The sequence below is a fragment of the Chelonoidis abingdonii genome, chromosome 13, assembly GCF_003597395.2.
Source record: "Chelonoidis abingdonii isolate Lonesome George chromosome 13, CheloAbing_2.0, whole genome shotgun sequence".
NCBI classification, from domain to species: domain Eukaryota; kingdom Metazoa; phylum Chordata; order Testudines; family Testudinidae; genus Chelonoidis; species Chelonoidis abingdonii.
In genome coordinates, this window is record NC_133781.1 from 30,395,800 (window position 1) to 30,419,126 (window position 23,327).

The 23,327-nt window shown below is 56.3% G+C and overlaps 2 protein-coding genes across 4 annotated transcripts in view; one reads left to right on the forward strand and one right to left on the reverse strand.

Moving 5' to 3' along the window:
* Positions 1 to 8,910, forward strand: part of AATK (apoptosis associated tyrosine kinase) — a 19,332-nt gene extending 10,422 nt beyond the window's left edge. For both annotated transcript variants that reach the window (XM_032797286.2, XM_075071907.1), the window contains exons 7-12: positions 556 to 677; positions 1,268 to 1,417; positions 1,878 to 5,334; positions 5,639 to 5,792; positions 6,335 to 6,571; positions 7,473 to 8,910. In XM_032797286.2, the coding sequence (XP_032653177.1) occupies positions 556 to 677; positions 1,268 to 1,417; positions 1,878 to 5,334; positions 5,639 to 5,792; positions 6,335 to 6,571; positions 7,473 to 7,501 (4,149 nt within the window). In that variant the 3' untranslated portion in view covers positions 7,502 to 8,910. The remainder of the gene's footprint in view (positions 1 to 555; positions 678 to 1,267; positions 1,418 to 1,877; positions 5,335 to 5,638; positions 5,793 to 6,334; positions 6,572 to 7,472) is intronic.
* A 4,774-nt stretch (positions 8,911 to 13,684) lies between these two features.
* The window catches only part of BAIAP2 (BAR/IMD domain containing adaptor protein 2), an 87,818-nt gene continuing 78,175 nt past the window's right edge, over positions 13,685 to 23,327 (reverse strand). The window contains exons 14-17 of one of the 2 annotated variants that reach the window (XR_012656942.1): positions 22,150 to 22,193; positions 14,738 to 17,430; positions 14,129 to 14,551; positions 13,685 to 14,060 (exon numbers count right to left, since the gene is read on the reverse strand). Coding sequence is in view for 1 of the 2 variants with exons in the window: in XM_032797301.2 (XP_032653192.1) it covers positions 17,361 to 17,430 (70 nt within the window). In the remaining variant the exon portion in view is untranslated. Of the gene's footprint in view, positions 14,061 to 14,128; positions 14,552 to 14,737; positions 17,431 to 22,149; positions 22,194 to 23,327 lie in introns of those variants that run through there. The other variant, XM_032797301.2, reaches the window with a different exon arrangement.

Sequence of the window (23,327 nt, forward strand, 5' to 3'; positions counted from 1 at the left end):
GGCAGCAGAAGGTCGAGTGAGAGGTGGCAGAGGAGGAGTGGGAAGGGGGTGGAGAGGAGAGGCAATAGCCAGGAGAGCAGGACAGGGGATGGAGGGGAAGGGAGGAAATGGAGAAAGAGGAGCTGGATGGGGGCTGGGGAAAGGGGGCAACAGGGGGCTTGGGGAAAAGGGAGAAGTGGAGAGGGAATGGGGAGGCTCGGGGTAGGGGAGAGGAGAGCTGGAGGGGGATGGGGGAAAGAGGGGCCTGGGGCAGCAGGGAGCTGGGGGGAAGGGAGGAAAGAGGGGCTGGGGCAGCAGGGAGCTGGGGGGAAGGGAGGGAAGAGGGGCCCAGGGCAGCAGGGGCTGGGGGGAAGGGAGGGAAGAGGGGCCCGGGGCAGCAGGGCTGGCGGGAAGGGAGGGAAGAGGGGCCCCGGGGAGCAGGGGCTGGGGGGAAGGGAGGGAAGAGGGGCCCGGGGCAGCAGGGCTGGGGGGGTGCTGCTGTCACACCTGGGCGTGCCGGTCCCCCTACGCGTAGGTTGACGTTCTCTTCTCGTGCTGACCCTGCATGCTCGGCAGGACGACTACTTCGTGACGGCCGACCAGCTGTGGGTGCCTCTGCGCTGGATCGCGCCCGAGCTCATCGACGAGGTGCACGGCAACCTGCTCATAGTGGATCAGACCAAATCCAGCAACATCTGGTGAGCGCAGGGCCCAGGTGGGGCACGTGCCAGGCTGCCAGCAGCCCCTGCCCGCCCCCCGGCTGTGTGCAAGTGATTCACGCCCTGCCCTCAGCCAGCACATGGGTGTGAGTCGGGCCTGTGTCCCTGCTCAGGATGTGTCAGTGCCTCGTGGTCTGGCAGGCAGCCCTTGGGCTGTGGGGCGGGGAACAGGGCAGGGCTGCCATTCCCATATGGACCCAGCAGGGGATGGGCCTCCCCTCCTGGAGAGTCACAGGGGCCTGTGCCTGGCCTCAGCCCCTGGCAGGGTGGGCATCGGGGGCAGAGTGGCTGGGGAGGGTCTGAGGCCAGAGCTGTAGAGGAGGTCAGCATGGGTGGGTCAGCTGACTGCCACCACCTGCCCTTATAATCTGAGAGGCCAGGGCTGGATGCCCGGCTGTGTGAACAGGCATAAGCCCAGTGGAGCGGGGCCTGTTCGCACCAGGTGGGGATCTGGCCTGTTGACCCCAGTGGCTGGGTCATGTCCCTCCCTTGGCCTTTCCTCTCTGCTGTTGGTTGAACTCCCCCCCCCGCCGTGCTGCCACGACACACACTCGTCCCTGTCTCTGCAGGTCTCTGGGCGTGACGATCTGGGAGCTGTTTGAACTGGGCAACCAGCCCTACTACCGCTACTCCGACCGGCAGGTGCTCACCTACGCCATCAAGGAGCAGCAGCTCAAATTGCCCAAGCCCCACCTAACGCTGTTGTTGTCTGAGCGCTGGTGAGGAGCACGCCGCAGACGCCGGGGTGGGGTGGATTTGCCAGGTGCTGCCGGAGGGTGGCAGATTTCTGCCTGCCTTGGGCCTTGGACCACTGCGTTAGCAACATGCTTGCCGAACACTCTCCTATTTGTGCATCCTCCCTTCCTCTCCTCCGGTTCCTCTCGCCTGGGCTGGCTCTGGGCAGGGGTGCATTGAGGGGCCTGGTGCCATCTGCCGGGCGGGGGCAGTCCTGCTGAACAGTGAGTCAGAATGCACATGGCAGTGCCGTGTGCAGGCGAAGGGTGGGCGTGTGCCGGTGCCCAGCCGCCCTCTCACCGGCTGGTGGAAGGTCGCCTTCTTGCTGGGGTTGGCAGGGAGATGGGGGCTGGGGAGCATGCAGCCACAAGGTCCTGCCACAGTGGCTGCAGGCAGGTGGGGGCGCTGTGCAGGGACAGACCCCAGTCTCCTTCTGTGTCGCAGGTACGAGGTAATGCAGTTCTGCTGGCTGCAGCCCGAGCAGAGGCCGACGGCGGAAGAGGTGCACCTGCTTCTCTCCTACCTGTGTGCCAAGGGGGCGACAGAGGCAGAAGAGGAGTTCGAGAGGCGCTGGAACTCCATGAAGCCCAACAGCAGCTCCAGCACCAGCCACCACGGCACCGAGGTCTCCTCCTTCCCGCTGCTGGAGCAGTTCTCTGCCGAAGGCTTCCATTCAGACGGAGACGACGTCCTGACTGTCATGGAGACCAGCCAGGGCCTCAACTTCGAGTACAAATGGGAGCCCAGCAAGGCTGAGTGCTTCCAGGTGCCCACGGGGGCCCTGAGCCCCAGCAGTGCCACCCAGTACCAGGACTTGTACTACCCCGCCAGCTCCATGGGACGGCTGAGCCTCGGCGTCTCGCCGTCCTGCTATGAGTGCAAGCAGCAGGGCTGCCCAAGCCTGCACACGCCCAGTGTGGTGCCCATCCTGGGCACCCACAGCCCCTCGCTCAGCAGTAAGTACTACATCCGCATCGAAGGGCCCTCAGAGGGTCGCACCGAGCTGGACTACGCCATGTGCTCCTACAGCCCCGACTGTGAGTATGGCTTCCCGGCCAAGGGGTCCCACTGGCAAGCCAAGGGGGGCCAGGACGGTGGTGCATACGACTCAGATAACAGCCCCACTGTCTCCCTGACCATGGAACCCCTGCTGGGCCCCGCCCCGCCCAGCGAGGGCTCTTGGGAACATCCCGATTACTACTCCTACCAGAGCCACAGCAAGGAGCCTCCATACTACCAACCGTCCCCAGGCGATGGCGCTGACCACTACCTGCTGGAGGAGGAGCCCTTGGAGGCCGGCAGCAAGGAGTGGCAGGTCCCCAGTTTCCAGAAGAACATCTTTGAGGATCCTCTGGGCATCTCCCCATCAGTGAACTGTGCCTACGGCCCCCCCGGCTATGAGGAGCCCCACCCAGCCCCCTTGGCAGGGAGGCTGCTGGAGTGTGTGGGGCAGAAGGTAGCCAGCAGGCCTCAGGGCTCCAGGCTGGACTGCATCACCTTGGAGCTGGGTGAGGAAAGCCCGGGCAGCAGCCCCCAGTGCGGGAGCAGAGAGTGCGCAAGCGGGCTGGTCCCAGAGAATGTGAGTGCAGTAGTGCAGAGGCAGCACTGGACGTCCGACAGCTTGGCCAAGAACAACAGAAGCAACTGCCCTCCACCCTGTGAGCCCCCTGCCAACGACAGCTGGTGTTACCGCCACATGATCACCTTCCAGGGACTCATGGCTGAGCCCCTGGACTCTGTGCCATGCGACGAGGCCCAGCTCAGGGACGCTTTGCAGGAGAGGAGCCCATTGGTCAAGGACTTGCGGCTAGCGCTGCAGGACCAGCCCCTCATTGAGAACCATAGCTTCTGCTTGGATCCCGGGCAGCGCAGAACCCTGAGCAATAAAGAGGACTCTTCCTCTTCCTCCTCCTCCTCCTCCGCCCACGGCCTGGGAGACTGGGAGAGCCATGACTCACCCGCTTTCGACCTTTTGGAAGACACAGCGCTGGCAGGCGTTTCCGGTTCACAATGTGCCTCCACTGCAGCGCTTCGTACAGACTCGTCGGCCGGAGCTGCAGCCCAAACATGCCTGGATGATGCCAGCACAGCATCAAGACAAGCTGAGAGAGGGGAGGGGAATCACCATGCCCAAATGCCACAGCCAAAGGGTATGGATCCATCAGGGCCTGTTGATATGGAACATGCCGAGGCAGGGGCAGCTTGCCAGCTATCTGAGAGCACCACTGTGCTGGCTGAGGGGGCAGCTCTCCCACTAAGTCCTGGGGAGTGGGCTGTCCCATATGCCCACACAGAGGGCAACCCTTGTGAAGACTGCACCCAGATCCCTTCAGAGGCCTCTGAGGCAGCTGGCCAAGCGCCCGGAGACATTGCAGTGGAGAGTGGGAAGAGCATCACAAGTGACCTGGACCGGACCCCAGACAAGACCTTCTCCAGCACCAGCTTCCCTGACATGGATGACTGCAGCGATGAAGATACCGCGGAACTCACGTCTGGTGTCTTCACTGACTTCTCCGGAGACTACGTGGAACGAGCGGACGTGATTGCATCCTTCAAGTCTCTCCAGAAGCAGGTGGGGACGCCAGACTCCCTAGACATCCCATCCACAGCCAGCTCATGCGAAGTCTTCAGCCTCATCAGCTACGTCCCCTCCAGCCAGCCCAAGGCCCTGGACAGCGGCTATGACACCGAGAACTATGAGTCCCCGGAGTTTGTCCTAAAGGAGCCGCATGAGCCCAGGGAGCCAGAGACTTTCACCCACCTGGGGAAGTCACCCGTAGGTCTGGCGGTGGGCGAAGGGGACGGTGTGGCCTCAGAGATGCACCTCTCCTCATCCTTCAGTGCTGAACTTCACGGCCTGAGCGAGAAGAACCCATACCGTGACTCGGCCTACTTCTCAGACTACGACACCGACGCCGAGAGGTACCTCAAGGAGGATGAGGACAGCGATGGGTCTGAAGCCCAGGACAGGGAGGCGGGGTGCTTTCAGCTGGATGCACAAGGCCTGGGGAGCTCCCCGAGCCAAAACAGTGATGGGGAGGAGCCAGCCCAGCCCAGCGACACCCCCGACAGCCCTCTGGGAGCTGCATGCACCATGGGGACTGGAGCTTCTGGTGTAGGCTTCTCAGTGGCAGGTGAAGTGGTGAGTCCTGTGGAAGGGAGCGTCCACCCAGAGCCAGAGCTGGGAGGTGCCGCCAGGGCTGAGGAGACAGCTGCAAGCCACAGTCCAGACTCACACAGCTCCAGAGATACGACCTGGGAAAAGTGCCCTTCCATCCCCAGCATCCCAGCAGAGTCTGTGCCATCCAAGTCCTTCTTCCTGTCTCCTGTGGTAACAAGCCCAGAGGGCACAGCTCTGCTGGTCCTGGCCAAAGCTGGTGAAGAAGAATTCGTGCAGGAGGGGCTCTCAGGCCTGCTGGGTGAAGCTGTGGCTCCTAGCTCTGAGCCTGAGGGGCCGGAGCACCCTTTAGAGGAGCCAGGGGTGCAAGTGGCCCCAGAAGGGGAAGCGCAGGAGGGTCCTGGGGGGACCCTAGCAGAAAAGCTGTCACTAGCTCAGGGCTGGCAGTTGTCCTTGGACCTCTCTCTGCAGCAGGCCAATGCGGAGCTGCAGCCACTCGGCCCTGAGCGGCGGGAGGAGCCTGAGGACGAGGAGGAGGACACCGAGGACAGCGACGAGTCGGACGAGGAGCTGCGCTGCTACAACATCCAGGAGCAGAGTGAGGAGAGCGAGGATGAGCCAGCTGCTGTGCCCATTGTGGTGGCTGAGAGCCACAGCACCAGGAACCTGCGCAGCTTGCTCAAGATGCCCAACCTGCTGTCCCAGACCTTCTGCGAGGACCTGGAGCGGAAGAAGAAGGCTGTGTCCTTCTACGATGACGTCACCATCTACCTCTTTGACCAGGTGAGCAGCCCTGGGCCCTAGTTGCTGCCTTCTCATGCAGTGAGCTCAGGAGGGCAGCAGACGGGCATCATCCGGGAGGGCATCCCAGGGCTCTGTCCCCAGCTTCCTCCACATCCCTGCCCAGTTGAGCTGGGGAGACTGGGGAGGCCTTTGTGACATGGGGCCTCCATCCATTTCCCAGTCAGTGGATGCCAGGCCCCTGAGGGCACGGACTGGAGTACCTGGAATGGGAGCATCATCACTGCCTGACTCTCGGGCATGTGTCTTTATGGGCTGATTTTCCAAGGTGTCTTTTAATGTCCAGGAAAGTCCCACTCGGGAGCTCAGCGACCAGACATTCCCAAAGGTCACGGCACCTTCACTGCAGCCCATGCAGAGCAACAGCACCAGTCCCACAAGCCCGATGGACAGACTGAGCACATCTGACGACTCCTCAGATGGCAACGCCTCTGAAGAGAGTGAGGACTTGTGGTGGGCTGAGCGCCCACAGCGGGGGAGGGACTCAGCTGTATAACTGCCACTGGCTCTGGGCATGGACACCTGTCCCGCCACCTCCAGGCTGCCCCCTCCAGGCCTGATTCCCTTGGGCATAGCGGGCATCAGGTGGCACTAGCTCAAGGCCCCAGAGAATCTGGAGGCGAATCCACATGGACTACAGTGGGCGCTCTCTGAAGGGTGGAGCTCGAATTGAGAGTCCACAGGCTGAGAGACGGAGTGGGCACAGCGGTAATGATGAGCCCAGCTGAGCGGCAGCAGGCCGAGGGGGCGGCGGGTGCGACAGGCCCGGCCGAGGGCGGTCAGGCCGAGGGGGCGGCGGGCGCGGCAGCGACAGGCCCGGCCAGGGCGGTCAGGACGAGGGGGCGGCGGCAGCGACAGGCCCGGCCGAGGGCGGTCAGGCCGAGGGGGCGGCGGGCGCGGCAGCGACAGGCCTGGCTGAGGGGTGGCAGGACTGGGCACAGGCCTGCTCCTGATGTGTCACTGTGATCATTGTCTGCTCCAGGCGGTGGATTCGAGTGGGATGATGACTTTCCACTCATGCCCGTGAAGTCATCGTTAATGACCTCACTGACGGTAACACCGGTGATGCCAGTCTCGGCCGTCCCCAGCCTTCCCTCGCTGGTCCCAGTCCAGAAGCAGGTGCCACCGATCCAGTTCTCCCGGTTCACCGTGTCACCTGCGCCGGTGTCCAGGTTCTCCATCACACACGTCTCTGACTCGGACATAGAGTCCGTAGGAGGTGAGGGCTGGGGCTGGGTGCTCAGTCCTATAGGGAGCTGGGAGTGATGAGACATGCAGCAATCTCTCTTTGAGCTGTTCTGGCTCGCATGCCATGCGTGGCTGGGTCTGCCTGCAGCCCGGGACCCATCTGATTGCCTTGGGATCCATTATAGGAAGCAAAGTGGGGTGGGTGGTTTGGATGCGGAAGGGAAGCCATGAACGCCTGAAGTTCACTCAAAGTCTGATACTGGTAAGTCCCTCTCCCCTAGGGGCCCCGTACACCAAATCAGGCAGTTCGTTGCCGGTAGATGTGCTGCAGGCTTAGGGAGGGAATACACAGAACTAGGAGCCAGGACTCCTGGGTTCTACAGTCATCTCGATCACTGACTTGCTGAGTGACCTTGGGTTAGTCACTGCATCCCCCCTGTGCCTCAGTTTCCCCATGTATGAGATGGACGTGCCCACCATGCTGCGTTGCTAAGTGAGCTGATGTCTGAACTCACCAATGCTAAGTACTATTAGCTCTTACTGTGTCTGTGGGCCCTTGTGCAGGCTGCATGCTGCCCAGCAAGTAGCAGCGTGGCCCAGCTCTCCTGCTTGTCTAAATGAGCTCTTTGGCTGAGCTTGGGAACTAGAGCTGGAATGTTGTCCCTGTGACATCAGGCTCTCCTCCCCAGGCCCTAAGCCCTCTAGGGAGGCTGCCAAGCATGAACGTGGCTGGGTCATGTCGGTGTCCCATACCACACAAAGGTGCTTCCCTTGTTGGCTGGGAGTGTGGACTGGGCCCCTCCATGTTGTACTCAGCGTAGGCCGCCAGCCTTACCAGCTAGGGTGGGATGGGTCTGTCGAGGTGACATGTCCATTCCTGTGGGCTGGCTCCTAAAGTTCTGAGAACTCCGCCTGTTCTGTCTCTGTTCCAGGCAGCAGTGAAGACGGTGACAGAGAATGAGCCTGCCCACATGGTTGCTTGGACGTCTCCTGGTGTCGGTGTCGGCCTCGGGTCCAAGGAGAGAGGCTGAAGGACGGGAACTGCGCATGGGCCCCAGGCTCCTGGGACCTTGCTCTATTTTTCTAGGCAGATTTTATGGGAAGGATTTTGTTTGCTGCTAGCCGGACTCGTGCCCGGTGGCGCTGCAGCGAGGCGGTTGGTGATGACCGTGTGTGTGTGGGGGTGGATGGGTGGGTGCGTGCGTGTATAAATATAGACATATAAATTATAGCATTTAAAGGGTAGCGCTGTGACCTTGCTAACATCACTGAGTCTCCACCTTGGCCATTTTGCGACCCAGCAGCTCGTGGCGTCTTGCTCCCCTCTCCCCAGGTTTCCTGAGAAGAGTCCAGACTCACCTCTGGTGATGGCTGCCCTGTTCCTGTGCTCTCCGGGCTGCCTGACATGTAAGGAGCTTGGCATTCCTGCGCTTTCACATCAGTAGATGGGAGGGGCACTCCAGCCATGATCTCTGTTGCACGGGCACTTGGCTTTTTGGTCACAGGGCACTGCCCGTCTTTGGTTATGGTCTTCCTGCTGGGTGTTTGTAATCTCTAACGCACTCTAACCTCTCCTCTAAGCACTGTTCCGCCGCCTGCGTCTGGAGCTGTTGGGAGAGGAGGGCTCAGGATGGTTACAGCAGCACTGGATGTTGTTGCCGAGGTCAGGAAGGAGCAGTAGCTACGGCAGTGGCAGCGTGGGCCTAGGACAGATAGCCCATGTGCTTTGGCTTGGGAAAAAGCTGTGGCAAAGCAGGGGAGATGGCCTGGGTGGAGGCCAGACTCCCAGGCCCTAGGCTGATCACTGCTGATTAGAGGAAGCTCTTGACATTTATTTCTCTGTGATTTACTTTTCCAGAACTCTCTTGCTAACAGCGCTTCCCCTTTGCCTCCGATCTCCAGCTCCCCCACAGGGCATCTGGTAAGAGTCCCCTAGGAGCTGGGAGCATCTCAGTAAGAGCAGTTTGTTTGCCCTGTCCTCCCAGCTCCCTGCTGTAGGTTGGCGTGTTCCCCCACCTGCCTTTCTCCCAGCTGTGTCCACCCTGTGTGGGTCCCTGCCACTCTTCTGGTGTCACTGGAGCCCAGGTGCGGCACCTGCCTGCCCCAGAATTATAGCTGAGTAGAATGGTACAGGCCACGGGCAGGGCAGGGCTGGGCTGGGCGCCAGGCATTCCCAGCTTGGACGCTCACTCCCTTGACTCCTCTGTGGCCTTAGGTAAGTCACTGAGCCTCCCTGCCCCCGTTTCCCCATCTGTAAAATGGGGATAATGCTTGCCCTGCCTTGCAAGAGGTGATGTGAGGATGGCAGCCTTAATGCCTAGTAAGTGCTCTGGGAAGTGCTAAGTATTATCATCTGGCCATGTTTCATCCCTGAGGTGTTTGTCTTTGCTACACAGCAGGGTTTTCCCCAGATGCCCACGCTCCTTTTGCACCTGTAAGTGGAGCCCTTTTGGCATCGCACCCTGTGCAGTGGAGGGCAAGGCCAGGGAGTGGGAGCCCAGTGCTCTCCTTGGTAATGGGGCTGGCAGCATGGTGCCTGGTGCCAACAGGCAAGGCCTTCAGGGGTGGTTTTGTGCCAGACTGCCAGGCATCCCAGCAGATGGTGCGTGGCCGGAGAGCTGGTAGCCGTGTGCTGCCGGGAGGTGTCAGGTGTGTAGCTAAGCAGAGGAACTGCCAGCGGTACTATTTTTGTAAAACTGAACAAACCTGCTGTTGACTGAACTAACTCCAATGTGCTGTAAGTTATTGTTGCCAAAGAGATGTGAAAAGTTTTTCGAGGGGTGAGGTCTCTGTTGGTTTTTATTTTTATTAGTTTGAGGCTTAGGATAATTGTGCAATTCTGCCTTCCCGAAGGAAAAGAGACTAAATGGAGCAGAGAGCAGCCTCGAAATCAGGGGGTTGTTTCCTTTTGGGCCTATAGACCAAACACTGAGGTGAGAAATCAGCCCCCCTGCTCCCCCGTCACTATCCTTGCCTGCTTGCCGACTTTGGGGAGGTGGGGGCGTGTGCGTGTGGCATCTCTGTTTGAAGTTGTTTTTTCTTCGATCCTGTTGCGCTTGGGCAGTGCTGTGCATTTGGCAGAGATTAAGAGGCAACCAAGCAGGCACCATCTTCACCCCCCTCCCAACACACACACACTCTCTCTCTCTCTCTCTCTGCTGGCAAACCTGCTGGCTCTCACTTCCATCTGCATTTCACTGTTGGATTGTGAGTGGGGCATGAAAAGCACTTTAACCTCTCCCTCTAGCTCTGCCTCCCCACCCTCCTAGCTCTGTTTGCCTCCCGCTGCTCCTGGCTGGGTTGTTTCACCTGGCAGTGTCCCGGCTCCCTGCATGGCATGTCCCCTCTGGCGTGACACTGCTGGGGCTATGCATGGCTCCCCTGCAGGGCGTGGGAGCTTCGGGCTGGCGGTGTCAGGCTGATGTCCCGGGCCCTGCTTAGCTCTGGTGTGAGGGATAGCAGGGACTGCCATTTGCACAGTCACCGTTTGGATGGGCGGTGGGAGCTCTGCAAGTGCCACTTGGAACTAAGCTGCTGTGCCTTGCCTCCCACCCCGATCACTCAGCCCAGCATGTTCTGCCAGGCCGTGGGTTGGACTAGCAGCCTCAGCCCCTCCTGTTACATGGGGGTTGCTGGATGCACATGTGTGTGGATGTGCAGCCCCCATCCCAGTGACCATTCCTTTGGACCCTGTATGGGCCAGCCCAGAGACCAGGCCCTCGGCTTTGGCTAGGAGAGTGCAAATATGGCCCTGCACAGAATACACTCTCTGCACACCTGCCATGTGGGGCTCAGACCAGCAGAGGCCCTGGCGCCATCCCTCTGCACTAGCAGTGACTGTACCATAACCAAGGGCCACGGGCTACTCACACCGTGTGCTGCAAATAGTTCTCCACGCTGGAATGGGCCCTTCTTCCAAGCCCTCATATCACTAGACCAGTTATAACTGTAGAGATGTAGCATTGGCCCCTCTTATTTGTCTCCATGCTAAGGGCCCCAAGCTGCATTGCTCCTGGCTCTACCTCCTTGTCCTTGCCCTTCTCCGGCCCCTCTTCCCCATGGGCCGGGAGTGTAACGAGCACAGCCCAGAGGCTCCAGATGGAGCCACCCTCATTGCCTTTGAGTACGGCATTAGAGCAGGAGTTCTCACCCCCCACTGACAACAAAAATTACTGGAGGAAGGGGGAACCAGAGCCCAAGCCCTGCCACCCGGGGTGGGGTGGGGCAAAGCTTGAGGGTTTCAGCCCTGGGCGGTGGGCTCGGACCTTGGCTTCAGCCCCGAGCCCCACCAAGTCTAATGCCAGCCCTGGCGACCCCATTAAAATGGGGTTACAACCCACTTTGGGGTCCTGACCCACAGTTTCCTACCTGCTGCATCGGAGTCTGATCCCTGCTCCTCTAGCCTCACGCAACCTGCTGTGGTGCTAGCAGGGCTGGCTGGGGGGCTACTGTCACCGATGCCCGGTGCTTTGAGCTAGGTTGCTCCAATTACTCCAGCACCCAGCAAACTGCACGGGGCCTTTAATTTTTTTTGCTGCCAATGTGCATTCCAGCCCCTTGCATTTGTCAGCTTGTTCAGGTCTCATTCACACTCCTCTCCCGTCTTGACTTAAGAACCTCACGTCAGCAGCACAGTTTGCTACCTCCCTGCTCACACCCACCCCCTCGCCAGCTTATTAAAATCTTACACATCACAGGCTGTAGGATCGTGCTGTGAGGGCCCCTGCTGTTAGCCTTGTCCCGTGATGCACAGCTGGTCTTTGCAGGCAGGTGCCTTGCCAGGTTTTGCACCATGACAACACTTTACTGCTCACACATCAGGACCCCTCCCGCAAGCATCTAGCAGCCATGGGTGTAGGACCTTGTCAAAGGCCATTTGAAAGTGGAAATAACTGGTCACCTCTGGACACATTCAGTGAATGCCAGAGCTAACTGCAGCCTCAAAGCACTGAGCAGCTGTGTTGCTCCTGGCCCTTGACTTGGTCAGAAACCGCTGGAGCGCCAGCAGCCCAGTGCAGCATTAGCAGCTCCATTTATTGTCTAGCAATATTGACTCACGTGCCAGCAGCCCTCTGTAACCAGGACTGCACTGTAGTTTGATGGACTCTCTCCTCCTTGCTGCTCCTGCCCCCTTGCCTTCCTCCACTCAAGCAGCTTACTGCAATTCAGTGCTTCAGGTGGGCGTGAAGTGGTGCAGGAGCCAGTGGCTGCCTTGCACAGGGGATGACGTAGGCAGAACAACAGTGAAAAGACTCATCAGCCATTAGCTTTGCCTGAGGCCCCTTTATTCAGCACACGGTCTTGCCATGTGCTGCTCTTAAATATTCATCAGGGCTGGAGCAGCTAAGGTGACTGCAAAGCTGGAGAGCAGAGATGGATTAAAGCACTGATGAACACTAAGCAGGTGGTTTCTTGCACCTTCAGCTTGGTATGGTGTTTAACGACCAGGGCCTCACCTCCTAGCCAGGGTGATGGGCCCAGCCTTCAAGGCTTCTTCTGCTGCCCCAACTGATGCTGGCTTTGCCCATAGGGTCTTGGCATCTGCTCACACTCCCTTTGCAGACGAGCAGGGAGCTCGGCCTAGCGCACCTGTATTCCCCTGGCTAGCACCTCAGGCCTAGACTCTCTTGGCCTTTTGGGCTTTAATACACAAATGCCTCATAGGGCAGCTGCAGGATTAACCCTTTTTAAAACTTCTTTCTTGGTTCACTTGTTTGCTGCCCCTGGAGCACTGACAGCCTGTGTGTGTTAGCAGTAGCCTTCTCACACCCACCTCCCCACACAGGGCAGCTGGTGGGGTGGTGCAGCGAGCACGGTGCCTTGCTTACCATGTGCACAAGTCTCCTCCCTGCTAGCAGAGAAACTGAAGAGGAGCTAAAATCCCCTCCTGTTGTGTGATCCCACCCTGGCTAGGCCCTTCAGGCACAACCACAGCTGGTTATTAACTGCCTAAACCAGGGCATTGCCTCAGCTGCCAAATGCCTCCTGCTGCTTCTCTTCCGGTGGAGGAGTAAATCTTTTGAGTTAGTGTCCCCTCAAGACCTACAGCACAGCTCACAGACAGGGGGCTCTGCGAGGCAAAGCACTGGGGGATGTATTGAAGGAAGCATTTTGGGGTGCAGGAGCCCACAGCATAGAACAGGGGCAGCAAAGACCAGCCCCAGGGGAGCTCCCAGAGTAACCAGCTGCCCACGCGCTCTTCCCCAGCCAGGCACTGGAGGGTTTCTTCCAGCATTCAGTAAGGTTTGCACTACCGTGGCTGTTAGCAGTAGACTGCCACGGCCCTGCGCTGCAGAGCAACATGCCACTGGCTGTATAGGTCTGAAAGGTGCCCAAGGCCAAAGCATGGGCCCAGGGCAGGCTAGCTAATAACCGTGCTGGGAGCAGCCCGAGCTAGGCAGGAACTGTTAATCCCTTTTCATCTCCCTTTCCTTCCTTGTGGCTATGGGGAAAGCAACGGGCAGAGCCCCACGGTTTGGTCTATAGAGTCAAAAGCACCTGCCTATGGGGCAGGATGAGGCCAGAGCTGCATCTTGGCTATTTTTTTTAAATCTAAAGGCTATTACATTGTATATTTTATCAATACGGGTCATAATTACTGTATTTTTTATCAGTGCAGATTTCCATACAGCTCCCAGCATGTGTGTCAAATATCATTGGGCCAATAATAAAGTTTTTAAAATAGTGTAACCAGATTGCTCTGCCCATCATTCCCCTGGGCGGGCTGGGGGCCAGGCCAGCTGGCATGGAGCAGAGGCACTTATGCAGTGCAGTGTTATTAACCTGGCTTAGGGGAGCTGGGCTGGGAGGAGGCATTACATTTTCTAACCCCAACTGTCTGCAGCCTGGCCTTGCCCCCCCTGGGATATGGGAGACACCCAGCTCTAGAGTTAGGGAAGTAACATTTTCAAAGCAGGTTGGTAAGGAAGCAGTTTGGCTGTAGATCATTAACACTAGAACCAAAAAAATCCTCCTTGTGTTGTGGAGTAGAGCTTGCTGCATTCTCCAGCTGCTGCTAATGTGCCCTGACCCTGAACAGCTGCACCCAATGAAGGAGAACCACAGACCCGTAAAGCCCTGCTCCTTCCCAGCTGCAAGAGACACACTAACTTCACAAGGAAAAGAAAACTCGTGCACCCAAGCCAAGGATTTGTGGGTTTTATTGCTCATAAATAGTAATTTCAGGGTACATGATGCAGCCGCTAGAAAGCCCAGGGAAGCAGCCAGAGCGGCAGCACAGCACCTCTACCGAGCCCTGCTGGTTGGGAAGCTAAGCTTGGCTGCCCAAGTTGAAAGCCCTCTGGCTAAGCAGGCTCCTCAAGGCGAGCAGCCTTTCTGGGAGGGTTTGAACAAGTGCTTGGAGTAGGCCAAGCAGTGCAATGATGTACAACCAATGGGAGCAGCCCTCAGGCCTCCACAGGATCCATTGGGAGGGGAGCAGTGACCAGGCCTGCTCCCTCCCTAGCCTCCCACCCAAGGCCACAACATCACTATTCTGCTAGGCTCCCCCCCTCCCCGTGCTATGGGCCAGTGGCTGCAGTGGCAGACGTTGTGCACAACCCCCCTCACTCACATCACAGGAAGGCACAGCAAGATGGGGGACACCATCTGGAAAGCTCCAGGACAAGAGACCCGCTCACAGAGATGTTAGGCTGGAGCTGGACCCGGTCCCGTGATTCGTGGGAGGCCAGCTCCGAATTCACTCAGGGCCCATTTGCGCAGCTGTTCTGAGTCTTTGGTCCACACAGGGCAGAATTAAGGCAATATGAGGCCTCAGGCACACCACAGCTGAAGCCTCTTTGGCTGTCCCCAGGGGATGTCCGAGTTAAGGTGGAGTGGACAGGTCACAGGTCTGGCAGCTATTGTTTCAGGCTGGCTGCACACTCACGCAAGCAGCAGCACCACTCGTTTACATTTTCGGCACTCATGGACAAGAAAACACCTTTAAGGTCAGTCGCTGGGCTCAAGCTAGGACTGTAGCAGTCGCAACCCTAAACCTGGGCCAATATTCCTGCAGCGTGGGGCATGGGTCGCTTGCTGGTGGATTCTCTGCAGCTTGAGGTCTTCAAACCACAATTTTGAGGATTTCAATAACTCAGTCATGGGTTAGGGGTTGTTATAAAAGTGGATGGGTAGGGTTCTGTGGCCTGCCTTGTGCAGGAGGTCAGACTAGATGATCATATTGGTCCCTTCTGACCTATGAGTCTATAGCTTTAGCTGGCCCTGGCTCCACCTGAACCAGTTACTGCATCAGCAGGGCTGCAGCCCAGCAGAACTTCACTCATGGAGCAGGAAGATGCCCATGTGAGCAAGGACTGAGCGCAGGGACCAGGCCCAGAGAGAACTAGTACAGCCAAAAACAGAGGCCGTTCACTTGTGCTGAGCCTTGTAGTCTCCAGGGTGTTTTGTTAGCACTTGGCACTGCCCAGGAGCCTAGTTCAGAGCAGCGCAGTCTCAGGGCTTGTCTACACTAACTGCTGCAGTGCTTTGCTGAGGCTGCTCCTTAGCACCACCTCCCAGAGGGGTTAGGCCAGGTTAACGGCAGCCCTCAGGCACCAGACAGTTTTCATACCTCTGAGCACCAGAGTTATGGCCTCATGTCACCTCAGTGAGAGGAGCCCACCTGAGCCCTCACTGACTCTGCTGAAAAGCAGGGGAAGTCGCAGTGCACAGAGGCACAAAGAGCAGATTATAGAGTTTGAGACAACACAGTTGGACAGATTTAACCCCATGGGGTGGGACAGTGCATCCAGCTTCACCCACAGCCGTGCAAGGCAGCCCATGAGGTACCTGCAGCTTGGTGCCCACTGCGGGGCTCAGGCTCTCCCCCTGCGGGGGGTGGGGGATGCTGTCATGGCAGCTGCAGCAAGCAGCCATTGATTATAGGGGTCAAATATACTTTCCTTTATATAAAAATACAAACACTGGATGCTGCATTTGGTTTCGTTTGCTACTTGGCATAAGCTTATTAGGGGCTAAACCTAGAGCGCAGTAACACGCAGGCACCATTAGCTCTGCACTCTAGCCCTTAAAAAAAAAGTGCAAACAGACAAACCATGAAGGCAGCCACCCCTTCCATGGGCATCATCTGGGCTTCCAGCCCCGATTTCTGATCTAGTCCCTGATGGAGCAAGGCAGGGAAGAACCCAGCTCTGCTGCAGGGCCTGTTCCCACAGGTTGTGGAGCATGTTTTCCCCTTTCTTGTTCCTCATGCTTTAGTAAGGACACAAGGCCTGAGAACAGGCATTGCTGCTGCAGAAGCCTCAGTGCAGGTGCTGGGTGGGGTGGAGCTGAGATGGCCTCATGCCGAGAGGAGGGCAGAGAGGGGGTACCAGAGATCTTTGTAACAAGCAAGGGCAGAGGGGGAGAGCTCAGCTAAGGCAGAGGTTTTTCACTAAAGAGCGTGAGCTGGGCTCTTCCAAAACGTACACTGAGCACTCACACCAGTCGCCTGGGGTGGGAGCAGCTGCTGACCAGAGCTTCCAGGGCCTGGTTCTGGTCCCGAGTTCTCAGCCAGTCAGTAACTTACAGAGCTGCAAGGGTTCATCTCACACAGGCCTGCAAGGCAGAGCCAAGTGACACACAGGGAAGTGGCTACGAGCATGGGAGGGGGCTTGGGGACTTGGAAAGGTTCTGGGCTGGAACCATTCAAGTCACAGACCTTTCCCCCTTCAGCACAGAAAGCTGCCTGCAGCTTGGGTCTTGCAGGTCTCTGGCACGTGACAGGTGGTCAGGATAGTGGGAGGGGGGCATGGTGCACCCTCCTCCATCTCTGTTTCCTCTTCCCTGTGGTTTCACGACAGACAACTACAGGTAAGAGGGTGAGTGAGTAGTACCGGTTGGCTCCGCACAAGGGGTGTTGCATCTAACAGCCTATTGTTCAAGCCTGAATAATACCTCACTGAGCTAAATAAAATCTAGATGCTGCACCCAGGGTTGGGTGTAAAAACATTAGTAACTGTTGAACTGACTGTCGGCAGGCCTGCCTGGGAGCAGCTGCCCTTACGCTAGTTGTCTGCACCAGCCATGCTAGCCAGCCCTGAGCAGCAGTTTGAAGGAGGACAAATGCTTTGCACAGCTCTGCTGTTCCGCAGGCCAAAAGAAGGGAAGGGACCAAAGCTTAGCCTCTCACTGCCCTCGGCAGCTCTAAACAGAGTGGGGTCTGCAAGCCTTGGCTGGGTCTACACTGCATGGAGGCCTTAGCCTGCCAGACCAGCTCCGCAGACGGGTGTTAATAGGGCTCCTGCTAGCAGAAGCTGGGTAGGCCTGACCTGCCCCATCCACACCACCATGAGTCTGTGGGCTCAGCCGGCAGCCTCAGTCCCACGTGCCCTGCTGACATCCTTTCAGAGGGTTACACCTCCTCGGCCTGTATCTTGCTCTGCGTAGGAGACAGGAGCGAGAGGCTGGGGCTAGAGCGAGTGCTGCTGTTTCCCCACTCTTAGAACAGCAGCAGGCTGTGGGGTCAGCATCTCCCCCGCTAATGCTGACCCTTCTGCGCTGGGAGAGCTGAACAGGGCTGGAGAGTACAGGCTGGGACCAGGGCCGTGAGTGCTGTTTTACCTCCACACCTGCCATGACCAGAGTGAACGAAGAGTTTAACCCCCTCACCCTCTGTCACTGTGCTGACTACACGGGTTTTACAGAAGAAACCATCAAAACACCAGCTTTAGCCCTTGGCTTCCAAGCAGCAGTAGCAGGTTTAAACAAACAGCCTAAACAAAGTTCTGGAAAGACAGACTTGCGGACAAGGAGGCTACAGTGGGTCAGATACAGCAATGCAGGCGAGAGGTGCTTGCTGGCTCCAGCAATCCCAGGGATCAGCTGATGAAGGGAGCTGACCTGTCGTTGGTCACTGTTGGTTTCAGCTGGATGTTGGCAAAAGGATTTCTGCAGAGAGAAAGGAAGGCACAAGTCAGTGGGGGAGGAGTGTATCCCCTGAGCAGCACAGCTAGTACAATGGACAACAGAACAGCAGGAGACAAGCAGGTGAGACACACAGCTTTCCCTCACCCACGTTCGCTCTGAGAGCAGCGAATGCTGCAGCGGGGGGTGGGGGGCAGCTTTGCTTTTAGTGTATTCGAGACCTAACCATATGCACTGTGAGAGCGGAAGATACCTTACTTTAGAGTCATGGCCAGGTCTTTCTGCCTCACCTCACTCACCCACTGGGTGGCACTTCTTTAAGAAAGGGGTGAATGGATTTACCCTGCTCCCTCATGAGAAAATCCCCTTAGTGCTAACTGTACAGCGCTGGATTGTCTCAGCGATTTCTAGCACTGGGGTTTGTACTTGGGCAAGGGAAGCTCCTTAGAATTTAGAGACAGAAAAGGTATGAGGTTATCGGGGGAGTGGAGGATTAGTTTCTATGATTCTACTTCCACTTGTCCAGGCTATTTTTAAAATCCCAAAGGATGGGGCTTCCCTCAGTTCCCTGGGATCTGAAGAAGTGGTTTCAAACACCAACCACTTCCATGGATCTGCATTAGGATCAGGACTCCTGGAAGTACAGACCCATGTTCCTTAAATGAAGAAACGGAGGGATTACAATGACAGGGTACCTGGTCTCAGGTAGCTGAGACAGAGAGGATATTGAGGAGTGTCTGTACCGCAGCTAGTTATCACTACGCACAGGACGGACTCTCCCAGGGCAGTCAGAGCTCAACAAAGCCTCACTGCAGGAGGAAGGACAGTGGTTTCCACCCAGACAACAAGCCAGCTGGAGGAAGCTCACTGATTTATCTTGGCATGTGTTCTGAGGGAGTTTCACATCAGCTGGGCTGAGCGTGCAGCTGGGCTGAGATTTGCAAGGGCAGGTGGCATGAAAGGAGACAGTTGAATTTGATCAGACCAAACATTTAAACAAACATTCCAGTTTCCGTCCTTCAGCCACACGAAAGAAATGCAGCTTAGTTAACACTTCAAAGACAGACACGCTGTGTGCTACATCTTATACACAGACCTGGCTGGCCGATGCATGTTCATGATACTGATTTATTAACCCCTGGCACTTGTATTGGCCTTGCAACTGCTTGATAACCAAGCAGGGTGCTCATGCCCTTAGCAGGCCTCCTGTTGCTGGAGCTCTGGAGACCCCCACCCCCCACCTGGGACTTTCAGCTCACTCCCCTAACTGCATCAGCACTGGGCACAGCCTGCATAGGCCAAGGAGTCTGTGCAGAGCACCGGGGAGGGGGGCCAGCAAAAGACAGATGGCCCTTAGCCTGGCCCACTTTCTCCCGGATGGCTCCTCAGCCTGGCCAGAACTGGGAAAGAGCACAGGAGATTAATAAAGCAAAATACAGATGGGCTCTGAAAACAGCAGCACAAAAATCCCCTCAGGGAAGAAGAGTCCTCTGGGCCCCAGCTGCCCCATCCCAGGGCTTTTGTCTGTTACTGCCCTGGAGCCAGTCAGTATTTGTAGAGCACACAGGGGTTCTTCCCGCACCACATTACAGACAACAGCTCTGCAGACAGACAGCATCACACATTCTCCTGCCAGGCTCAGAGGACAGAGTCACGGCTGGGTAGGATCCGTCAGGAAGGCACCTAGCTGACCCCCCACCCCTGAGGAGCGGAAAGAACAGTTGACCTCCTGCCCAGGAGATGCTGACCTCAAGTGACCCTTCTACCTAGGTTCATCCCTCCTCCTGTCCCTCTAAAGGCAGGGCCACTCAGGCTAATCCATTAGACGCTCCACCAAGAGGAGGGGCTGCTCCCCTACTTTATTACACCCTTTTGGCACCAGTTTGGGGGGGGGGGAATCAGAGACAGGCAGGACTACAGCATGGCTGGCCGGGGGTGGAGGACAACATACAGCTCTGGGGGGGATGAAGAGAAGCTGCTGCAATGCAGACTCTTGGGCTGCTTCCCATGCCTGGTAGCAGCTCTCCTTGGGTATGTGCAGGGCTGCCAGAGGCCGGCAGGTTTGGGATGCACTTTAGGACAAATGCCAGGACAGCTCCAAGGGGCTGTTTCCATGCAGGTGCATCCCCCCCACCCCTCCTCTAACCAGCTCTGTCCTGTTGCTTGGTCCAGACCAGGGCTCTGCTCCTTTCACTAGCTAGCTCCCGCCATCCCTTCCACCCTACCCATTGACCAGTCCCCCTCTCTTAGGCCACGGGCCAAGGTGATCTCTCCCTACCCTTCCCCCCAGGCTTCAGAGTCTGACTGGGAACATCTACTCAGCTAGTTTTAGGGCCATAGCGTGAGCCTGCAGCTGTACACCTGGGTGCTAAGAAATGCTGCTATGCAGTCCCCATCTCCCGCTCCCGCCCCTGCCCATGGCGTAGATGTACCCATATACTCTGCTGAGGGTCTTGACCAGAGATCCTATTCTTGTTTGACAGTCAGGCAGGGTGAGGCAAACATGAGAGGAAAAGCACAAGTGAGGTTAAAACTTGAGCCTAAAATTGAACTGTGCCAACAATTACTTGAAGGGATCATTTGCTCTTTAGCAATCTCATAGCGCTGCTGGAAGGGTGACATGGAGAGGCACCCAGGAGCAGCGTGTCTCATTGGGGCACAGAGACTGCCCAGCAGGGAGCCACAAGAGATGTTCCTGGTGGAGGGGGAGGGGGAAGGATCTGTAAGGAGCTTACTTTTGGAGTACCTGAATGTTGAGTTGCTCCCTCTGAACTGCAACCCCTCTCAGCTCTGAGGGCCCCACTTCCATGCCCAGTGGCCCCGGCTGCAGACAAGGAGCCTTGGAGGGTCCCATCAAGGTCTTGCTCAGTAACACTCCAGCCTGGCTGCAAAGCAAAAGCTGGAGCCTTTTTGTGGTGCTGCTTCTCTGCTCCTCACCCCCTTCTAAATCCAGTGCTCCAGGGTTTCACTCTGCCACTCCCCCTCATACGCTCAGCAGCTTTGGCAGCTGGTATCTTGAAACACTAGGTCTAGCAAAATGTAACCTAGGGAGAAGCATCCCAAATGGTCCCCGTAGGAGTCAGATGGGCTGGAGAGTGTGTGCGCACGCGGGATGGGGGGGAGTTTGAGGAAATCAGGGACAGTAGTTTGATGAAGGATGAAAAATACTGTGAGGAGGGGTGGGGGCATTAGGAGCAGGGATCTGGCCCCCTTTTCTCACTGTGGTTCTCTGGGTTATCCCCACACTCACCAAGAAAACATGAGTGGCTGCCCCACTGCTCCCTGGGCCCGAGAGCAGGGTAAAGGCCTTGCTGGCCAACAAAGCTACTAGGATGAAGCCTCTGTTTAAAATCCAGCACTTCAGCCCCGAGCCCCAACCTAGGAAGAGTGGCTCAGCCTTCCAGCAGTGCTATGGGAAGGGTAATCACTCCTCCCCAAGGCCCAGCTCCTTGGGGCAGCGCCAACTCTTCTTTAATTTGTAGCTTGGTTTCCAGTAAGAAGATTAACTCAGTTTTCAAGCCAAAGTGATTAGTTTCCCCACCTATTTTATGGAGATTCTCAGGTTGCTTTTTCCCTAGGATGCCTGGAGAATTGATGTCATGTGAAAGGAATGAAAAGGTGACTCAAATGACTCACCAGGGATTATTTAACCATCTTTGTTCTGGCACAGCAGAGAGGTGGATCAGAGCCTGCAGCAGCACCCCCAAATCTCAGACTCAAAACATCTTCAGGATTAGGGAGGGAAGTGCAAAAAGGTATTGGGGGAGGCTGGAGCTCCTGGAAGTAGCTAAAACCAGCAGGTGCTAGGCAAAGAAACCTCCCCTCTCTCTAAGCCAATGCTGCTCACTGCTACTCTCCAGGACTCCCCCGCCCCCATACTACAGCCCTTGGTGACTGCTGAACAAAGGCCACCAATCAGCGATAGGGGACCAGATGGAGGCTACCAAACTAACGGTCACTGTACCAAAGCTGATGTTGACCCATGGCTCTGCAGCATGGAGAGCAATGGACATTAACTATCACCCCAAAACCAGCTGTTACTGAAATAGCGATAACATAGGTTTTCTATCCCTACATGCCAGAAGACCGGGAAAAGGCTCTGCAAAATGGCAATGAAGTGCCAGTCAGCGGAGGTGCATATGATGCGGTGAACATCACCGTGACCCAGTGATAGCAGCAGATGCTGGGACTCACTGAAGCCCTAGAGCCAAGGTGTGTCGTTATTTCAAGGGGAGAATTCTAAAAGCAGGAATAGGCCAGAGATGCTCATTGCCCAGCCATGGAAGCATGAAACCAGAAGGCTGCACACGCTCTGCCCCAGCAGTGTGGGAGGGAGGGAGTGGAGACGGGGCAGGCGCTATGCATTGAGCCGTGCAGATATAGGTGTGGCTAGAGAGACAGGCACATTGAGGCTTATACGGAACGACAGTGTAGGAAGAGGAATCCAATGCAGGAACCCTAGGAAGGCAGAGAAGCTTCCACCAATGGGTTTAGGTGCAAGCGAGTGATTGAGCCCAATTAGGAGCTGTGCTCTGAACTGACTGGCATTGCCTGGCCATGGACATTAGCGAAAGACAAGACAGTGCCCATTCACTCGGATTGATGGTCACAGTAAGCAGATCAATGACCCAGTTTGCTCCCTCCCTCACCCGTTCACTAGAACCGTGCTGAGCCCCCAGCTTCTGACCAGTCAGTACATAGCACTGCAATAGTGAGGGGTTTGGCACATAAAACTGAACTTACTAACTAGTCAGGGACATCAAAACCTGGCCACTTCCACATCAGGGCTGAAAGGAAAACAAAAGGCAGTTTGTAGGACGTGTTTAATACGCACTCAGCAGCTTTAGTGAGAACTAGAAAGGGTATTTGATTAGAGAAGCTAGGCTGGGAGCTGGCTGCTCCCCTGGGATTTGCTCCACTCCCAGGAGAGGTCACCAGCTGGGTCACCTGCTTCTTCAGACACAGGATGCAAAAACGGAAAAGTTGTATGTTAATACTTATCACTTATACAGCACTTAAAACACAAACTCTTCCTCATCACAACCCCCTTGTGAAGATTGCAATGAAAGACAAACCCAGTTAGATCCACTATATGCCAGTCATGGGAAAGATACCCTGCAGCATTCCCAGCCTGCCCAGACTCCTCTCAGAACTCTCAGTTCCCCTTCATGCAAGTTTGCAGCGGGGGGGGGGGGGGGGGGAAAAAGACCCATTTACTTTCAGTTACAAACCTCCTGAGTGACACCCAAATGCAGTTTGGAAAGAGCTGCATTTGGTTTTGTGCTATTACTCACAAGCCATATTGCAAAGCAACTAATTCTAGGTTTATCCTGTACTGGAGAGCAGCAAGTCATTCACCTCCAACAGCGAGCCTTTCCAGACAAGTAAAGACACTGGCTGAGTGCAGGGACTATGTATTTAAACACTATTGCAGCTGCTTCCATTCAGCAGTTGACTTTAATGCAAGTTGCCAGACCTGCAAACTGACCAGAGAAACTGGGTGAGGAAAAAGGTCATTTTCTGGCCCTCCAAGATCATGGGGAATGGAAAAAAAAAATATGGCAGAGGCAGTCTGGTGACTGGTCAGTGATATATAGGCATGAAAGCTGAAAAAACCACCAAGGTCCAACTCAATGGAATAAATAAAACTTTTATTCAAACAATAACTCAGTACAGGGCACATCTCTTCAGCTTTTAAAAAAGGTTTTCAGCACTTTACAATCTTCATACAAGTTTTGCTAATTTTCTACATTAATTTAGCATGAAATATCCTGGATTCAAAATCTTTAGCAAAATTATGACATCAATGCAGGAGGTTCTTATTACATATGCCCATAGTCTGTCATATAAAACAAACAAAACCCCTTTTCTGTGTGTGATGTGTGTGTATGTATATTGCCAGCAATGTCAAGAGGTTTTAA